The sequence below is a fragment of the Brachyhypopomus gauderio genome, chromosome 5 (genome assembly GCF_052324685.1).
Source record: "Brachyhypopomus gauderio isolate BG-103 chromosome 5, BGAUD_0.2, whole genome shotgun sequence".
NCBI lineage: Eukaryota > Metazoa > Chordata > Actinopteri > Gymnotiformes > Hypopomidae > Brachyhypopomus > Brachyhypopomus gauderio.
The window spans coordinates 33,128,677-33,148,656 of record NC_135215.1 but is presented as its reverse complement, the minus strand read 5'-3'; the positions used below and the strand labels follow the sequence as shown (position 1 = coordinate 33,148,656).

At 38.3% G+C, this 19,980-nt stretch overlaps 3 protein-coding genes and 1 long non-coding RNA gene across 4 annotated transcripts; 3 read left to right on the top strand and 1 right to left on the bottom strand.

Annotated features, from left to right (window-relative positions):
• The first annotated feature begins 4,956 nt into the window (after positions 1 to 4,956).
• Positions 4,957 to 8,263, top strand: LOC143515201 (uncharacterized). The gene is made up of 5 exons (XR_013131051.1): positions 4,957 to 5,230; positions 5,343 to 5,386; positions 5,615 to 5,740; positions 6,130 to 6,227; positions 7,746 to 8,263. It is a non-coding gene; the product is annotated as an uncharacterized LOC143515201 (long non-coding RNA).
• efcab10 (EF-hand calcium binding domain 10) lies at positions 8,148 to 10,720 on the bottom strand. The gene is made up of 4 exons (XM_077007276.1): positions 9,906 to 10,720; positions 9,575 to 9,739; positions 9,246 to 9,336; positions 8,148 to 8,584 (listed from the first exon to the last, which is right to left on the bottom strand). Exons 1-4 carry the CDS (start codon positions 10,009 to 10,011, stop codon positions 8,542 to 8,544), a joined length of 405 nt encoding a protein of 134 aa, XP_076863391.1. The 5' UTR covers positions 10,012 to 10,720; the 3' UTR covers positions 8,148 to 8,541.
• Positions 10,721 to 10,760: 40 nt separating this feature from the next.
• Positions 10,761 to 15,851, top strand: dld (deltaD). The gene is made up of 14 exons (XM_077007274.1): positions 10,761 to 10,918; positions 11,545 to 11,620; positions 11,734 to 11,813; positions 11,889 to 11,957; positions 12,081 to 12,150; positions 12,733 to 12,833; positions 12,939 to 13,079; positions 13,271 to 13,372; positions 13,455 to 13,645; positions 13,875 to 14,045; positions 14,147 to 14,336; positions 14,434 to 14,571; positions 14,753 to 14,842; positions 14,987 to 15,851. Exons 1-14 carry the CDS (start codon positions 10,880 to 10,882, stop codon positions 15,050 to 15,052), a joined length of 1,524 nt encoding a protein of 507 aa, XP_076863389.1. The 5' UTR covers positions 10,761 to 10,879; the 3' UTR covers positions 15,053 to 15,851.
• A 139-nt stretch (positions 15,852 to 15,990) lies between these two features.
• Positions 15,991 to 19,618, top strand: LOC143515199 (uncharacterized). The gene is made up of 3 exons (XM_077007275.1): positions 15,991 to 17,127; positions 18,390 to 18,692; positions 18,781 to 19,618. The coding sequence occupies exons 1-3, from the start codon at positions 17,059 to 17,061 to the stop codon at positions 19,249 to 19,251; spliced, it is 843 nt and encodes a 280-aa protein (XP_076863390.1). The 5' UTR covers positions 15,991 to 17,058; the 3' UTR covers positions 19,252 to 19,618.
• The last annotated feature ends 362 nt before the right edge of the window (positions 19,619 to 19,980 follow it).

The window sequence follows — 19,980 nt, the reverse complement described above, 5'->3', positions numbered from 1 at the left end:
GAAGCTGAAAGAAAGCACATAAAAAACACACTATATGGAACAAACTATATCCAGCAAAGTCAAATTGATCCTCAAGTCTCTAAAATCTTAACAATATATACCATGTTTGCTGCCAATATAGTAAATGAAGCTGTATTTCTAATGCAAATTACATTTTACAGTCAATAACAGAAAAGTCTTAATCCCTATTGGTTGGAATAGTCCTCAGTAGTTTACTGCCATTTCCACTCTATAACTAATGGTTGTCATTTATGCCTAAGTGTGACCATAACTGTGATAATCAAGACACTGTGTGGTAGAAAATATCACTACTAGTACAACTGTCAATTGATGGTATTAAAAATACCTTACTGGACCCATTTTATGATATTTAGATGTTTAGGAGCAATGTGATTGGTAGATAACCACAGGACCAATGTGATAGGAGACATCCAGAGGAATAATGTGATTTGGAGACAACCAGGGGACCAATGTGATTAGGAAATAACCACAGAACCAATGTGATTGGGAAATAACCACCTTTTTCAACAATTAAGGAAGCCTAATTTTCTAAGCACTCTTAAAATGTGACCCTTCATAAGGCTGTTTTTATACTACCATCAAATATGTTTAGAAGTTTAATCTGATCAAGCAAAAAAATCATAATTTTCAAACCTGAGGCTAAGATTTCATTTCATTGCTAATATTTGATGTTTCAAATGTGTAGATTTTACAAAGCTCTTGTTATATATTACAGACTGCTGTGCTTACCGTTCAGTTTTAAAGCAAAGAACTGAAATTAGCATGCAACAAAGTAATCTTAAAACTTATACTCACTTACACTTACACTCATGACATCACACCTGCTCACCAGTATCTTTCACTCCCTGTTAAATACCGGATCCAATTCAAGATTCTCCAATTTACTTTTAAGGCTATAAACAATCTTGTTCTGTGGCTTAGATGATCATCCATTTTCCAGACTTGCTCCTCGCCTGTGAAATTCCCTCCCTGTGGTCATATAATATTCCTCTCTTTCCATATTTAAATCTAATCTTAAGACTCACCTGTTCTCTCACCTGTGGCCGTTTTTTTGCTTCATATACTCCATTACTCATTGCTAATGTTTAGTTGCAATATTATTGTCATGTTTTGAATGTTCAACTTATATAGCACCTTTCTGGATACCCAAGGTCGCTTTACAATTTTTAACACAGGTACCACTTACACTACCATTCACACACCAGCGAGAAGCGGCAGTCAATTGCGCACAGCGTACTCTCTACCGGGATCCACAGCCCCCTGGGGGACTGAATGGGGTGCAGGAAGGGGAGAGAGGACAGACCCTAGTGGCAGAGCACCATCCACCACTGGGCATACAAGCACACACACATTCATACACAGACACTCAGACAACTGCTTTTATTGAACATGAAGACACACAGACATACTCAGGGAGAATTTATCAGGAAATGCCAATTTACCTAACCACATGTTTTCATAACTCTTGAACCTTAACTTTCTTTGAGTTAAATTGTTCTAATGACTGTAAGCGTCTTTGGGTTTTAGAAAAGTGCTATACAAGAATAAATAATTATTTTTATTATATAGTATTTGACATACCTTTCAGAAAACATTAATTACACCCTTAATTTCCGTCACACCCAGAATAGCTAGACATTTTCAGTCCTATCTTTTTTATGTTGTAGACGTTCTCAACCTAACCGGTAGCCATACTATTTTTATGACTGGAACCATGTTGTGAACCTTGCCTTTAAAATCAATGCAAAATGGATCACAGTGTAAACATATTAAGCTATATGCTAATTTGTCTTTCTATTCTAGTAAAGCCTTGCAACTAGAAATACAGTTACACTAAATTTAACAAACATGGCAGTGGCAAATATTAAAGAACCTTATAACCTTGGAATTTTCATTTTACGGTGTCATTTTTCACACCTCTTATTTTTTGTTTTCTTCCCCGTACTTGTAGATTCTGACTTTAGCCCAACATATTTTATTGTGTAGCCACAACATACTTCTCTTTAAAGGAACTGTGAGAGATGACTGAATATAAAAATAAATGGCAATGATGAAAGCTTGTGCTGAATATTTGTAGCGGGTCCTGAACGAGCCTCCTCTGTGTGAGGGCACTGTTGTGTGCAGTGCATAGAGTGTTTAAAAATTAACACACTTGACTAGTACCACAGAATGGAAGTGTAACTCATGCCAGCTTGTATGTTGGTCTGATCTCAGAAGCTCTGGTTGATTACTTCCACCACATTATGGTGGAAAAATGCAGTATATTGGATCATATAACCATACCACAATATACATTTTAAACAAGTATACGCATTTCTGGAAAAAGTATAATAACTACCTTTTGAAATTCACAAACTGAGGATTTGACTCTCTGAATGCTCTAAGCGTACTCCTTAAACAAAAGGCCAGGAAAGGAAAAATGCAAAGCCCGATAATAGGTTCAGGTGACAACAAATTGACTGAATAAAATATTAAACAAACACTCACTCATTAACCTTTTTCCAATTTTAAAGAGGACCCGGATCAAATAGCCCTAATGGATTCCTTCCCTAAAATAATGCAGTTCATTTCAGTTAGACGCCAACTATTGTAAGGATCATCGCTGAATACAATGGTCTGAGAATGTCAGTTAAAATATAAACACACAAATAAAATTATTCTTTTGCCCTGTTATTGCAAAATATTTTAACCATTTATGAAATAATGTTTGAGAAAATGATTAACCTTGTGGATTAACAGAGCCTGTACGGCTTCTAAGCCTAATCAGCAGTCTTTACTTGTTCTCCAAAGCAGGTGCAGGTTCAGGGGGGTAGGAAGAACACTTCTTGGACTATCCTACAGGGAAAAAGAGCTCAGGTTGGTGCAGCTGCCTCCCAAACGCACTCCCAGTAAGTGGAACACATGGCCAAGGTTGGCGAATCCTGTGCCCTTCTGCATAAACATGTGAGCACCCATAGGCTTACTGATACAATGGGTCCATGAAAAGACTTACCTTTTGTTGTTCACTAGTCTCACGGTTTTTACTTTTCTTGCAGGCATTTTCTAACACTTTATGGGTAAGGCTCACACGTTCCTCCAGCAGTGTTTGAAATGCATACTTCCAAAGGCACAGGAAAACAAGGCTTCCACTACCTACCTTAATAATCAGGCAATTTATGAAGATATTTGAATTGCAAATGTGCTCTAAATGATAGATAATCAAACCTGATACCCTAAATCTGTGGTGATATGGAAAATGGAATACCCAATTGAAACATAAAATAAATTATTTACTGTTTTCTATCAGGTATTCAAAATCACAGTGGTTGGATTACAGTCATTGTTGTTAACAGTGGAAGCAGGCGGAGATGTTTAGAATGCACTAAAAAAGGAAAACCAGTCCTAGTATTTGCAATACAATCTATTCTGGGAATCTGTTAGATATAGAAATACTGTCTTCTTCCAAAATTATATCCTGCAGATTGTGTTTATGGAATTAATACATTTTACCCCAAAGTATGAAGAAGCAAAATTGTAACTTCAGATTGAAAACTCATATGTATGCTTGTTCATTAACGATCCCCTCCAGTATGCAGGTAGCAACTAACAAAGTGGATATCAGCGAAGCTTCCTGAAAGTTACAAGTGCACTAATGGTGAAAACATTCTTGTCTGAAGAACATACAGCATCTATTTCAGACTAGTTTTAGACACATAGACTGAAAAGTTAACACATGATAAAACAGAGCTCCCTAATTCCACAAGTTGTCTAATCTGGCCACTTATCCTGAAATACAGCAAGGCTCAAATGGGAATGTCATGATGAGGAGCCTCAATGTATGTTTTCATGTCATATATTAATGAAAAAATAATTCAGCATCATATCCTTATTTATCTTATTCATTCTAGATCCACATTTTCACCTCTTCTTCAGAACATGACTGCTCTGTCCCATCTTACACCATCTTCCCTTTTGCATTATCCCTCTTCCAACAAACTTTACAGTTGGCACAACTGCAGTAAGGCAGCTAATGTTCTCTTGGCATTCTCAAAACCCAGACTTGTCCATCAGACTGCCAGACAGAGAAGCATGATTTGTCACTCCGTACATGTTTCCACTGCTCCAGAGTGCACGCGGGGCGTGCTTCACACCGCTCCATCCAATGCTTGGCCTTGTGCTTGGTGCTGTGTCTGGATGCAGCTGCTCAGGCAGAGAAACCCATTCCATGAAGCTCCCAGCACAGATTTTGTGCTGATGGAACCCACTTTGTAACTTCTTGTGGTCACCCACTTTGTGGTTCCTTATTGTGGTTCCTAAACACTTTCACTTTTCAATAATACCACTCACAACTGATCATGAAATATCTAGAAGGGAAGAAATGTTGGAAAAAAAAACGGGGAAAAAAACTGATGTTGCAATACAGCACCACGCTCAAATTCTGTGCGCTCTTTAGAACAATTATTTCACAAATGTTTATAAAAGCAGATGCTAGATGCTTGATTCTTTACATCTCTGGCAACTGAATGAAACACCTGAAATTCTACAGACTAAGAAGTATGTCCCAAATACTTTTGTCCATATAGACTACATAACTAACCAAATTGACAATTTTGCTTGAAGGAGTACCCTTTGGACTCATAAAAAGTATTTCTTGTATTTCTATCCTGCAAGTTTGTCTATGTAACTAAAAAAGCTAGACACTCTGTAATAACAGGTGTTCTAGCTACAATCATTGCAATCAGGTAGTGGCAACGAACACATGCTAATTCCCAGCTACCAAGACAGTTTACTATTACAATAAAAACAGAATTTTCCCAATGCGGATATGTAGATAGATATGACTGTATGTAGATGTAGCCCCGTTGCCCTTACCTGTAGTGGTGTTTCTACACGCTTCCACCAAGACTGCCAGCGCCAGCGCGAGCGCGTCGTCTCCTCACGCGGAAAACTCACGCGCCCCTCGCGGGGTGAAACTTTCCGTTAAGTACAAGATGGAGTAGGGACATTAAAACAGCTTGTCTTAAAAACAGCTTTGATATAAAATGGCAGCATATTCCAAAGCCCTTCCGTCCGTAAAAAGGGCATATACATAGAAAATCTAAATCTAATTCGTTTTTCTGTCTCAGAATGACTCCACAGAGTGGTCACTCGTCTTGTCGTGACTTGTAAATGACCCTTACCGACCGAATCACTACGTAGGCTACAGTAGTCAATGCTGACATCTTGATAGGTAATGTTATCTAACACTGTAAGCAAAATAAACAATAATACACATTATATATCCTACTATTAGGCCACATATTATTAGCACTGGAATCAGTATCCTCTCTGTTCCTTACCAGTCTGAATCAAATGCGTATATAATCAACGTAAGCTACAGTGGCTGGTAAGTTATATACAATACATATATAGGCCTACATATATATAGGCGTGTCTATACCCTTTTTATGGGTGCACAAGCATCCCTAATAATAAAACTAAAAGCTTTTTTGACAGACGTTTGCCTCTGATGCGCTGAAAACAAATAGTAAAACCATAGAAAATATATGATTACATTTACAGTTGAACAATAACAAACAAACAAAAAGCCCAAAACAATCCCCTTGCCTCGCAGATGGTACGATCCACTTTCTCTCTTCACCCTCGCCCTGCTCTTCCCCAAGAGTCGCTGTGAACGCTACTTTGACTGTGATGGATCCAGTAAGTATCGCCCAGTCAGCCATCGGTTTGCCAGGTTAAGGTGAGTGAGTAATGTCAAAATTATTTCATTGCCTACAGTAGGCTGACCAGATGTACTGCGGGGTCATTGGGTGCTGAAACTATGATCCTAGAATCTCCCATGCATAATATAGGCCTACTGTATTGTATAGGTGTGTGTTGGGGGGGACTGAATCGGGTGCAGGGAGGGGGAGAGGACAACACCCAGGACAGCACCAACCATATCTCTCTCTCTCTCTCTCTCTCTCTCTCTCTCTCTCTCTCTCTCTCTCTCTCTCTCTCTCTCTCTCTCTCTCTCACACACACACACACACACACACACACACACGCACACACACAGACATACACAATTGTATATACTCACCAGGACAATTTAGGAGGATAGCCAATTAACCTAAACACGTTTTTTAGACTGTGGGAGGAAACTAGAGACCCTGGAGGACCCTGGACCCATGCAGACACAGGGAGAACATGGAAACTCCACCCAGATAAGGACTTCAACCCAAGTGGTGAGGGGCAAATGTGCTAACCACCAAGTCACATGTTGACTGCCACTGAGTTGCCCAATGTTGTCAAATCCTTATTACAATATTACTCTGCACATGCTCTTTGCCAAAGTCTTTATTAAAATTGACTAGATAGCTTAACTAGCTAAGCTAATGCATTTGTGGAATTAGCAATTTATAATTAAAAATGTTCTCAGAAAGAGAAACTTTTTGACCTAGCTACTGGACACTAGGATGCCTGGAGCTAGGGGCCCTCCTAGCCTGTTTATATATTTAAATTGCACAAAGGTATTTAAACTGGACCAACAAGTAGTTTTTTTTTTTCACAAAAAAGTGGCAATCAATATTTATACATAATTTTCTATAAAGTGCAACACACATGAGATGATGCATGTAATTGCTTTGTAGTCTTCAAAATAAACCATTAATGCTCTACAGAGCGGGTCTTGCACATGGAGGCGGCGACCATGTTTAATATAGGGTTTCATACAGAAAATACAGAATGACTTATTAATGATTTTAGGACTTTTGGCTTTATATTCTATGATGTTTGTTGACGTTGTCAGTGCCATGTGTGAAATCTGCAAGGCCACACAGCTGCAAGGGTGTAAATGTGCTAGGGGACTTTAGCTTGACGAGAAGCAAGATGCACACAGCTTTCATTGTTGCTCTCATTTATGTCATTGTGCATTTAATAATCACAGATGGCACTCAGAACCAGTTAATTACTTGATCCAGTTGTTGGGCTTTTTGGCTCCTAGAGGAGTCCAAAATGTACTATTAAATTGATCTTAACACAGATTACAGAATAAGTTACACTGTCATAGCTAGTGGACCTATTGGTAGAAACAGAATTTAGAACATTTAAAACAGTTACAATTCATTACACTTATTATCCCATATGTAATTACATTTAAATTAAAAATCTGATCAAAATCTTGCCTCTTTATCATCACATTTGTGTTTGGGTTATTCTACAAGCAAAATCTGCTGAAGTCTGCATCCCAAGCAGACTTTGAAGACTTTGGCTTAGATGAATGGCAGAATTAGACAACTCTTTAGCCCTGTGGACTTTCTCGCAAATGTGCATGTTAAATCCATGAATATGTGAGTCTGGAGAGGACATGAGGTTTGGCCTGGGCATCAGTCTCACTAAATCAGTCTTAAGCTGGTCTCAATTGCTCTCTCAAATATACTTTATCATTCTCTCTCTCTTTCACAGTGGACCAAACTGGTAATCTGTCTTGGATTGTTCAGTAGTCTCTTGTCATTTATAAGCCTTGTTGCCTGTAGTCGCATAATGTACCAGCTTAAACATTTAAAGATTAAAAAATATATTGTTAAGCCTCCAGTCTCAGCAGCTTGTGTTGGCATTTCTTGAAGGCCATTTGTTAGTTTCCCTTTACATTACTTTTAACTTCTAGTTTTCCTCCTTCAAAGTTCAGCCTCTTGTCTTTAGAGTTTTTACTTTTTTGGTTTCTAATGTATTTTCTAATATTTATTTGACTATGCCCTTCTCAGGTGCTCAAAACCAGCCAAGCTTTCTTTCCCAACTTGATGTTTTTAAATTATCGGCCTCCCCTGAAAACAATGCAGGCCAACTGAAAAACAAGAAACTGTCATCATTGCTGTGTTCACACAGCTTGAACTTCAATGTTTGGACAACCACACCTTACACACCACAAATCAAATTAATTCTGTATATGGTAATGTGGATATATTTTAACATTCCTTATTTACTGCTGCACCATGTATATTTATTCTTAATATTACTTATGTGTATGCAGTGATGTGTTTTTGCCATGTGCTTTGTACATTTATTAGATAGTTGTCAGTGATTTACTCTAGTGAACAGGTTCTAGTAAGCCAAAGCTAGTTCCTGTACCTGATACGTATTGGGAAAATATTGTGTCTTCAAAATATTCTAAAACCCAACGATTTAGGTGTAAAATACATTCTTTTTATATTGTTTATTTGTTAAGCAGACAGGAACTGCCTTAAAAACATCTTAATATAATTTGTACAGTATATAAGACATAAGCCTGGAAAATAAGATAAAACTATAAAAGTAAAATAAATATAAAAGTTAAAAAAACTGCATCTGGCTTGTTTGTTTTAATTGTCCCTATTATATTTATATTCCAGCATCATCACACTGACTGAATGATATAGATCTACATGCTGAATGCTTCATGTACCTTTAAATGCAGGTCACCATTATACCCAGTAAACTGATTTACATATAAACACACAGTATTGATGATAAAAACATCTATTTAAAAAAGAGAGTACCGATATTACACAGGTTGATGGATAATTACATCTGGAACGTTGCTGCACATCTGAGAAGGCCCTCCTTCCTAAACAGAGAAAACTACTATTATCTTAAAGTTATCTTACTTCTGGGCTCAACATATACAAATACATTTACATAATGCTGCTAAAACATCTGAAATATAGTATTAGCTATATCAATGTAAAATAGTATAATAGTACAAAAAGTACTATATATATAATATGCTTTATGCTATATATTAGCATATTTAGCATGTATAGCATATAATGCTATATATTAGCACATATTAAAATGCTAATATTATAACTTGTCAATTATACTCTTAGTTATACTACTATGGACTTACTTATCCATTTCCACAACAGTACAGCTTATGCAGTTCAGAATGTGAAAAATTGACACACATATTTTGTCTTACTGAACAATAGGCCTACTTAATATTTTATAAAAGTGACAGCAGAAGGCCTGTAAATAAATAGTGTATTACTCACAACAAAAGTCTAAATTTAAAGTCTAAATTTAAAAACAACAAAAGTCTAAATTTAAAGGCCAGGTTTGAGGAAGGATCTGACACTCCATTGTTCATTTACAGCTTTTGAAAGAACTGAAAGCCTATGAAAATATATGCAAAAACCTGCATGTCTTGACTTAATACATTTCTGTTTACTGTTTCCTCATATTCTGATAATGTCTTTTTAACCATAAAGTAGGAATGAGACACTTACGCTTCTCTTTTAAATGTCTCGTTTGAGATTCTGTCATTTCCAAAATCCTCAGGGTGCTCATTGAATTTCTCAATGCCAAGGGTCTTCAGTGCTGTATACAGAGATGTATTTTTCACTTAGCATGAAAAATCAGAACATTCTGCACTTAATACTGTATATATTCAGTACATATATAAATATGAAGTACATTTACCCTATATATTTATTTTTAAAACAGTCTTGAAACATTTTACTGAGAATGTTGACCTATCTTAGCTATGTTAATGTTAAGTGAAGATAGACAAACAATATATATGTATAATATGTGTGTGATTTCTGCATTTCCTTACCCTCTTTATATTGGACATAAGAGATGAATCCTTGATTCACAGGATCCAGAATCCCAAACACTGCATCCAAATTGGAGTCATCAAAGAGGCATGGACTATCAGCTCCAGAAAGCTTGGACGCGTTCAGTTGTTCAAGCTGGGCAATCAGGAACTCCCTCGGTCGTTCTTAGACAAAAAGATCCCATGACTTAACTACAAGCGAAAACTACAAAAACTAATGAATGAATATTAAATAATAGGAATAAGAGATCATCCTGAACTCATGGGGACTAGGACATGTTGAGAGAAAGCTACTGTCCAGCGTTAACTACAGAAACATTAAAAGTCTTACCAGGTCTATAAAAGAAAAGCATGCTCATTAAATTATGCATCATTTCTCCAATCTTATGCTCCTCAAGGTACTTTTCTGCTTCTACTTCTCGAGGTGTCGTCATCATGTAGTCTGCACTTCCGCCTTTGCACCAGCTCAGGACGCCGTTTGTCCTTGTTGCTAGGATACTTGATTGCACGTGACCAATGAAATCTCTTTCCGGTTTAACTAAAGTTGATGCTTTTAAGAGCGACCAGCCTAGTGAAGTTTTATAAATACTACATATATATTTTTTATTACCTGTTAATTGTTAGCAGTGGGCATGTACTCGGTGTCTGTACAATAGACGTAGGAGGTTCAACACTCATAATACAATGTCTAATTAAATGTTTGTATTTCATGGGTGACATTTCATGTAGTCAAAGTTAGTTAGGTGGCAGAATGTAAGAAATGCATCGTTAAAAACCCCTCAGGATGTATATATGGCGATTTCACCGTTCCATGTTGCATCCAGATAACTAATTATTCGAGGATTTTGTAGCAGCCCAGTGTCCTAACAGTGATGTGATCAAGTTAATTAATGTGACCAAGATGGTGCATAACTATTGTTATCTATGGAACTAAAAACATTATATTAAGAGGTGCTTGTCTTACGTATCGATAATAAAAATAACAATCATAATAATAATCATCAATGATCATCATCATCATCATATTTGTTTCTTGCAGATGTATACATAAACGATTATATAGCAAAAGTAATACATGTTATAAAAGTGACGCACTTTGTTCTTTTTTATATATATTTTGTAATAGATTTGCGTTACGTTATTTCCTTATGGTTTTGTAGGTCAGGCTGGTGAAGCAACTTTTTTTACGTAATCAGTAAGCGACGAAATAACTACGCGTCGGTCAGTTCTGCGCATGCGCGTTGCGGAGTCCTTGGGTGCGCTTGTAACCGTAGGTGAAGCGTTCGGTGTCGGGACACTGTCGATATGCAGACCTGGAACCGCCTTTATCGGACTCTCGCAACGGTACGTGCAGCAGACGTCGACCCAATTGACCCGAACGACATGCGTACATTTCGTCCATGAGCACGACATGCTTTTTAGAGCAGGAAAACGTCCGTTTGTGTAGTGTAGGCCGAGCTGGCAGTGTTGGTCAGGCAGCTGTAGGTGGCTCGGTTTAAAGAAACATACAATAACAAGTTTCATAGCTGTGGCCATGCTGCTTATTTTGGAACTTGCTAAATAGGACTTTGGTATTTTAAGATAAGCTTGTTTCAATTGAATTTAAAGTAGCCATGAACTAGCTGTTTCCAGCTGTAAGGCAGTGCCTGTATCTTGCTAGCTTAGCTGTTTTTGCCTATAAGTTCAGGCTGCACCCAGTTAAATGTGTGTGCAACAATCACATACGTATATAGGCGCCAGAGCACTACCATACTGCTATTACAATGGAAAAAATAAGACAATTTAGTGAATTATATGCAAGCGCACAAGTCTAGTGTTGTGGCTATTCATGTGTTGTGTGTGTGTATAACATTATTGTGCTGTTTTCTTTTCGTGATATCTAAATAAACATTTTATTTGTGAGTGCCACAGCCTGTCATCGAATATAAATGTCGTTTTTTTTTATTCTGAGCATTCTCTTTTAAATGCAGCGAAGTCAACATCTTCCCTGCAAGTTGCATAGAGCTACACCAGTATGTGTGAGAACATACGGTGACAACGCAGCAAGTAAGTCTTAATAACCACTTCATACAATCAGTGTCACTGCACAGTACATTTATATATAAAAACGTTGTGATGGTGTGTTGAATGATGCTCAAATCTGTCCTGCTTTCTCATAGTTGAGGCGGATGTGACGGTTGTGGGCTCTGGGCCTGGAGGATACGTTGCTGCTATCAAAGCTGCACAGCTTGGTTTCAATGTAATCGTCAGTCCTTTTTGAATATTACAAAATAACCCGTTTTTTTTAGATGGCTAACATTACTTCCATTTGCAGACCGTATGTGTGGAAAAGAATGCCACCCTGGGAGGGACATGTTTAAATGTGGGCTGCATCCCATCGAAGGTATCTCGTACTTTTCAAGCAGGCTAAGTGAATTCATCATGGATCAACCTGTGAATCAGTTATGTATTTATTTTTACAGACTATATAAATGTTATTGGTTGACATTTGCATTGTATATTTAAGGCCCTGTTGAACAACTCATATCTCTATCACCTGGCACATGGAAAGGACTTTGAAAACAGAGGCATTGAAAGTAAGTTCAAGACCATGGTCATGTGTTTTTGACCTTTCATAAATACCTACCCCTGGTGTTGTACAAACAGAAGATTGTACAGCACATTAGGGCTGTGTAACTCATTGGTTACAATTCTGTAGCTGTAGAGTAAATCTGTACCAGTAAATCAGATTTCCATAAAATGTCTCAACTGACAATTTTCAAAAAGCCATTAACTGGCGAACATTTAGCTCTGTATGTTGTTTTGATGGGTAAACATACCTTTCAAATGAGGATTGATCTCTGTCAACATCATATGTGGGTCTTCCGTGATCTTGCCTGCTTTGACTGCATACACAAACATAAGCTAACTTACATAAGTATAAACCGTGTTGTGTAAAGTAGTCATTAGCTGAACATTTAACACCTTTAACATGAAAACCTTTAGAATGACTGAGATCTATATTATGTAGAGCACCATGTAAGTAGGTCAAAGTGTTTTTATAAACTAAATAATGAAATGCATTAACTTAAAAAAAAAATCTATGAATGCTATTTTTTGTTTGAAAATGCTCATCAGTGTATTTGATTTGATATCAGTTCATTTATTTTGACTTTTAGTAAAAGAGGTATCACTTAATCTGGAGAAGATGATGGCACAGAAGAGTGGTGCTGTTAAAGCCTTGACTGGAGGCATTGCACACTTATTCAAACAGAATAAAGTAAGTTTGCAAATGTAAATGATTTCGACGTGGATTGGAATTGAATTTGCCACAGTTTTAGCATTATTGGCAAGGGGTTTTTTTTTTTTGTTGGATTTTTTTTAGGTTACTCATGTGAATGGATTTGGAACAATAACTGGCAAAAATCAGGTCACTGCAAAGACTGCTGATGGTGAACAGGTTATTAACACCAAAAACATCCTGGTTGCTACAGGATCAGAGGTCACCCCTTTCCCAGGCATTGAGGTTTGTCTTCCAAAACTCTGTAAAGGCTCGTAGCCAAATTTTGTCTTCTTAGTAGTTACTATATCCTTAATCACTTCTGTAAATTCATATACACAAACAGATACACACAGAAGTGAATATTGTATTTTTTGGTCTTAAAAGTCACCGTAACCTGACGTCAACTGTGTGTAACGTACCACCTGTATTAACAGATTGATGAGGAAGTGATAGTGTCCTCAACAGGCGCACTATCACTAAAGAAGGTTCCAGAAGAGCTGATTGTTATTGGTGCTGGAGTAATTGGAGTCGAACTGGTGGGTATGCCAAAAGAAAGTGTGCGTATGGAACTCAAGGCTACAATCATATCACAAACTTGGTATCAACTTACTTTTTCAGGGTTCGGTGTGGCAAAGACTGGGCTCCACAGTGACAGCGGTGGAGTTCTTGGGTCACGTGGGAGGTCTGGGCATCGATATGGAGATCTCGAAGAACTTCCAGCGTATTCTTCAGAAGCAGGGCATGAAGTTCAAGCTAGGCACCAAGGTCATGGGTGCCACAAAGAGGCCGGACGGCAAGATCGATGTTGCGTAAGTTTAAAGTTCACCATTAAAAAGTTCACCATCTTCTCAGATGACCGGCAGTAAGCAGTTGTAAGCTCTTTTGGCTTGGTCAGGGGTTGTACTTTGGAAGTACAAAGCACAGGTGTATGAAGTTTGAAGTTGATTTCTTAAGGTTTAAAACAAAGTAATTCCTCATCAAGAACAGTAAAATAAATTGGCTTTTATGAGGAATGATCGCAACAGTTTGTGTTCACAGAGTGGAGGCGGCTGCTGGAGGCAAGAATGAGACGCTCACCTGTGACGTGCTGCTGGTGTGTATCGGCCGTCGGCCCTTCACCCAGAACCTCGGCCTCGAGAACGTCGGTATTGAACTGGACAACCGTGGCAGAATACCCATTAACAATCGCTTCCAAACCAAAGTGCCTAGGTATGACGCATTCAGTCAGCAAAAATCCATAAGCAATTCATATGATATGGAAACGAATCTACAGAGGGAGCACGTTTTCAACCACTCTCTGCTCTGAACAGTGTTTATGCAATCGGTGACGTGGTGGCTGGACCGATGTTGGCACACAAGGCGGAGGATGAGGGCATCATATGTGTGGAGGGCATGGCAGGAGGAGCTGTTCACATCGACTACAACTGTGTTCCTTCTGTCATCTACACACACCCCGAAGTTGCCTGGGTTGGTAAGAATGAGGAGCAGCTTAAGGAAGAGGTGAGCATCTCTTTCTTTCTTACTCTTTTTCATCTGACTCCACACACTTTGCTGTGCCACTTTATCATCAACATTGTTGAACACTCTATTCCCGCAGGGCGTCCCATACAAAATAGGCAAATTCCCGTTTGCTGCCAACAGCAGAGCGAAGACTAATGCAGATACCGATGGCATGGTGAAGATCCTTAGTCACAAAGAAACAGACAGAATGCTGGGAGCTCATATCCTGGGATCGGTGAGTGGGGCAAGAAGACATACTATGTAATACTGCTTATACTGGTATCTTGATTAATAAATCAGTAACATTTATTCAGTTTAATAAATATTTATGTGTACACTTCTGAAAAGATTAATTGTAATGGATGTCAGCCTAAATGTATAATTTGATACTAATTGAAACGAGATTTGTCGTGCAGGGGGCTGGTGAGATGATCAATGAAGCTGCACTGGCCATGGAATATGGTGCATCGTGTGAAGATGTTGCACGAGTGTGTCACGCCCATCCTGTAAGTTTCTATCAAAACAAGTTCATTAAGATCAAGGCAGCTGGAAGTAAGATTCCAATGAACATGCAGTGTAGAACGCTTTAACTGTTACAGAATTTTTGAAGGTTGCTAAATTGGTTGACACAAACGTGTTTTTCTTTCCAGACTGTTTCAGAGGCCTTCAGGGAAGCCAACCTTGCTGCTTCCTTTGGAAAAGCGATCAATTTCTAGATCATCAGATATGTGTATATAACTGTCGGCATCATAAATGGTTTTGGAAGCGTCAGTGGACAGGTTTTTGGACACGTTCATCTTCAGCTTTCCCGAAGAACCCTTCATAACTCCAATATAACACTGCATTATATACATTGTGTTATTTAAATGTTCTAATAAAGGGTTTAGAGTCTTTTCTTAGGATGAAAGTGACCAAGTAAACATCACTTGAGTACAGATTATTGGTGTTGATTACAATTGTAATTAAATATCCTGTATCAACCCTTTGAGGCGGGAGACGGTGAGTATATGAACAGCTTTTGGGAAGATTGCAGCTTGGCCCCATAAATTATATCATTGTGATTATTGGTGAAAACATTAAGCACATGATTGTTCTATAGGTTTATTGCAGACTATTGTTGTGTGATTCGTCATTAATGGCTCTGCTTCCCATGTCTCCACCTCCTTTAACAAGCATTTTAATCTGTTGTATTAAAAATTATACAATGGAAAAGAGTGCATTAAATTAGAAGCTCCAATATCACAATATACTAACTAACTCCAAATGCAACCTTTTATTTTAAAGTCACTTGACAATATTATTTAATATATTTTCAGCATGGCAAAGAATGCTGGTTTATGTGCAAATGAAGCAAAGAACCTGCTGTTATGACCTCATCACCAGTAAAGAGAAAAACGTCATCCAGGGTGTCATGGTGCCAAACTTGACAGCTGTTTAGGTTTCCAACCAACCAAACGCAGAGAATTTGTTTCTATGTTTTCAGTGTTGGTAAAATAAAATAAAATCTTGACTCAATTTACAAAATCAATATTCACTACAGTGCTACATTGGTGCTTAAAGAAGTTCTTCAGTGTATTTGTCATCAGGGAAGCCAATCTTGCTACTCTGTTTTGAAAGGCCATGTGTCCCAGATCTTAACAGCTGTATATATGGCATGCTTTATGGTAACTCCTATGCATGTTATTGGCAAATTCTCTACCCCAAGTTTGTAGGAAGAACCTTTGATGCATCTGTTGAATACATTGCAGGCCTGGTTGCATACTACTTAAAACATGCTGGCATAAAGCAACTTCACATAAGTGTAGTTATTGTACAGTTGGCCTCTAATACGCAAGTCAAAGGTATCAAAGAAAAACCGGTGAGAAAGAAATAAACCATGAGTGAAACCATGTCTCAGAAAAGCAACCCATTCTCTAGTAGACTCCAAAAGGCAGACTAACAAATACATTTTTTGAGTTTGTCCAGATTTTTTATTAATTTTTTAAAAAAAGGACTTAGTCTTTAGTGTGTCTCATTCTATTGATGAATAGTTTGTTGATGTGATTTTGTTCAGTTGTAATGTGAAACAGGTCTGGACAAAGAATTTTAGCTTATTAAAAGACACAAGGAAGTATTTTTGCTGGGACACCTGTAATGTGATGTAAACTCAGATTATCACCTGGATCTTTTATCTAGAAATGATTATTAATTGATGTCTCTTGAACGTAAGGCAAGTAAATGTTCTTTAATGTAAAAATTACCAAACGCTTCTGAAGGCATGTAAGGGCTAAAGTCACCTGCCCCCCCTACCCCCATAAATTAATAAATTACGTGCTGGAACATATAAAGGAGCATTGCTAGATTATGAGTCATAGCATTTCTATGGAGCTTCAACCGGTGGTCCACTGCAGCAGTGCTGATGTCACCTCAACATGCTGTCCAATTTAACTACTGAAAGTACTTTTTGAAAATGATTTCATTTTATTTAAAGTGTGAACATTACATCAACAACCCTCATTCACCAAAACTATTCACCAATTTCTAATAATATGGTGAATACAAAAATTTGTTTCCTTAAAATGCTTTTGGAATTTTGACTCTAATCTGTTTCCATTTGAAAATTCTGCTCAGCATTCTGTGACCAAACTATTGTAACGCATTCTGAGCGAGATTCTATAGAACTTAAAGATACTGGCAACCAAACAAACAAATGTTTTGAGCACAGGAATATATTCTCTTCCTCATGAAATTAAAAATGGCATTCAAGACATCCCCAAGGAGGAAAGAAACAAGGCCTTGGTATACTGCTCAGGTTGGTAAAGCAAATATTAGGAGAAATACTAAAATCATATACTGATTTTGTAGCAGGATGTAATGAACAAATGTTCATATTAAATTACATTAGTCGAGGTTCACTTTGTACATGACAGGGTTCGTACGGTGCTTGAAATCTTTGAAAATGCTTGAAATTGTAGCTGTTTCACAACGAATAGATATTTTTGACCGAGTTGTGTACTTGTATTACAAAACAGGGTTGCCAACTTTTCAAGACCACTTGTAGTGAGATTTGATGGGGGGGTGGGCAGTGTAAAATGGACACAAATTAAGTGTTATATCGTTATCGATCGATCGCCAGTGATTGGCGCCAGAGCGAACTAGTAACTCATTGAATCATAGATGTGGATCAGAGGTAAATAAACTAGATTTCTTTTCGGCATGATATATCGGAAGTGTGGCGTGAGTGCGTGTGAAGACGGTCAAATGTGTCTCACGCTCAATGCGTGAGAGTTGGCAACCCTGTTTAAAAGAACAGGGCTGACCTCACTGACGCGGCTCAGGGATTACACCTGTAAATTTACATTTTAATGGTCCAATGAAGGTAATTTAAAAACCAGGACGTTTCCTCACTTAAAAAAAACCCAGGACGCCGGGACAGGACGTGAAATACGGACATGTCCCGGGAAATACGGACGTTTGGTCTCCATAGCTTAATCAATGTTTAAAATATATGCTATCTTGGCTAAATTAACAATAGCATATATTTTATTTAATGTTAGATTATTTTCAAAACACACAATCTTAAAGTCTTCACCTTCTCTCAAGTTTCGCGCTGGCAGTAAATTACACGTGCCATCACCACACAGTGAACGTGTTTCTTTCTTAAATTAGGTTTTTTAACCATTTAGCCACCATTTTTTTATAAATCAATAGAAAGGTCAACAGGATGTTAGAGTGCGTTCTGTTCCCCTGGTAAAACAACCACAACTAATGCCCCGAGAGGCTCCCAACAGGATTCCTACTCACGTTTCAATACTTGTCATCTAAACGTTGGACACTGACTTATTCATTATAGCTTTGATGCCTTCATGACACATACACATTTTTATTGTACTATTACAGGGTAGCATGACAAGATCCTAACAAATGACTATTATACTTTACATTTTTTAAATTGATTTGATTTAATATATGAATCATACAAAAATGCCTTCAGCCTTAGACACTTGGATGTTCACAGAGAGGGCAAACCCCCTCCACTTATGAACCCCCCCCCCCATCCCTTCTTCTCTGCAGGAGGTCCAGACCCCTCTGTCCGAGTGTGATGGACACTTAGAGCTAAGCCGGTCATTGCCAGTGGGGCGCCCCAGTGAGACAAACACCCACAGCTCCATCTCAGAGCTTGTGGACTTGACCAGTTCAGTCAGGTATGAGGTCCTCGGTCGAAACAGAAAACAGGCCCGGCCTCGCTGTGTGGTTCAGCGTAGGGAGGAGGATCTCAGAATCATTTCACGGCCACTGGTTACACGCCTGCTGACCACTGCAATAGTCACTGAAGCGGGGGCAGACGGACCGAGTGGATCATCCTTTCAGTCTAAGGTAGCTACCACCACCATCTCCTTCTTAACTATTGTGTTACTGTAAAATTATCATCACAACAGTCTTGCACACTCATTTGTCAATGCAGAGGAAGAACAGGAAGACGTCTCTGCAGACTCGTATGAGGAAACTGCGGAAGGAGGCGTTAAGGAATAGTTGCGGCCAGAACACCAGTGTTCTTCCTGGCCTGTACACAGCCACTGTGTCTGACCACACCTCAGAAGAGAGTGTCGAGCCAGCTCTGAGTGAGAGTGAAGAGTGCCTCCTGGTCCCTGGCTTCAGCGTGACTGTGGACCAGCACGGCTACTATTCTGTAGTGGACTCACTTCACAACACCACAGGCAGGATGCAGGACACCAACGGTCTGCACCCTGAGACCATGCAGGAACAGGGGGAGAGCCTCATTTGCACTGTGAGAACCACAACACATAACAGACGTTCTCCCATCACTGAGAGTGTCTCCTCATCTGGCCTGAAGCGGCCTGCTCCTCAAATCAGTGACGACACGAGTGAGGAACACAGGCCCCAGCAGCCTAAAAAGAAGAGAGACAAGCACTGACATCTTTCTCTTTCTCTTTTCCCCAGACAATTTTATTGTTTTTAGCATATTTGGCCACATTGCCCTATACATTACTCAACATTTAACTGATACATAGTGTTACGGCACACATATATGTTTGATCTCTTCAATACTAATCCCACAGGCACACTCACAATATTTCTGATCCATGTCAATCCATACGTAAACAGTAACATACAGAGGAATCCATAGACATATATGCACACAGCTCAGACTCTCAACTCCAGAACCCCAAACAGAACCCTTTCAGTCCCAATAACATTCCCCCTAAGATCACCTGACCTCTCTAGAAAAGCATTTCTCTTCTACTTGCTTGTATATGCGATTAAATATATGCAATAACTATTATTACTGGATGTTATTTTCTTTTATGTGCAGACTAAATGCAACATTCATAAGTGTATAACCCTTCTACACAATGTAATGCTTTACACTGTAATAACTCTAGACAAATAATATTTGTACTAACTACACACATTATATTTTGAATTAATATTTGACTAAATATATTTCTCCCAGGGCAAAACTACACAATGTTATCTTATTAAACCAATGGCATCCATTAATACAATTAGACAAATGTCTTGTGTCTTATGTGCTCTTTACTACTGATTGTATACACAGTTGTCAAATACTAAACACATACTGATATTACTGACAGAAATAGACATCAAATAATTTTTGCATGCAATCATACAGATTTATAAA

Bases quoted from the DNA above. Each gene is read 5' to 3' on its own strand.
- dld (XM_077007274.1), top strand. From the start codon at position 10,880: ATGCAGACCTGGAACCGCCTTTATCGGACTCTCGCAACG. The intron at 11,814-11,888 runs GTAATCGTCAGT...TTCCATTTGCAG, and splicing joins CTGCACAGCTTGGTTTCAAT to ACCGTATGTGTGGAAAAGAA. The intron at 13,080-13,270 runs GTTTGTCTTCCA...CTGTATTAACAG, and splicing joins CCCCTTTCCCAGGCATTGAG to ATTGATGAGGAAGTGATAGT.
- efcab10 (XM_077007276.1), bottom strand. From the start codon at position 10,011: ATGATGACGACACCTCGAGAAGTAGAAGCAGAAAAGTACCTTGAGGAG. The intron at 9,740-9,905 runs GTAAGACTTTTA...TTTTTGTCTAAG, and splicing joins GCTTTTCTTTTATAGACCTG to AACGACCGAGGGAGTTCCTG. The intron at 9,337-9,574 runs GTAAGGAAATGC...CTCTGTATACAG, and splicing joins TTATGTCCAATATAAAGAGG to CACTGAAGACCCTTGGCATT.
- LOC143515199 (XM_077007275.1), top strand. From the start codon at position 17,059: ATGAAATTAAAAATGGCATTCAAGACATCCCCAAGGAGGAAAGAAACA. The intron at 17,128-18,389 runs GTTGGTAAAGCA...TCTTCTCTGCAG, and splicing joins GGCCTTGGTATACTGCTCAG to GAGGTCCAGACCCCTCTGTC. The intron at 18,693-18,780 runs GTAGCTACCACC...TTGTCAATGCAG, and splicing joins GATCATCCTTTCAGTCTAAG to AGGAAGAACAGGAAGACGTC.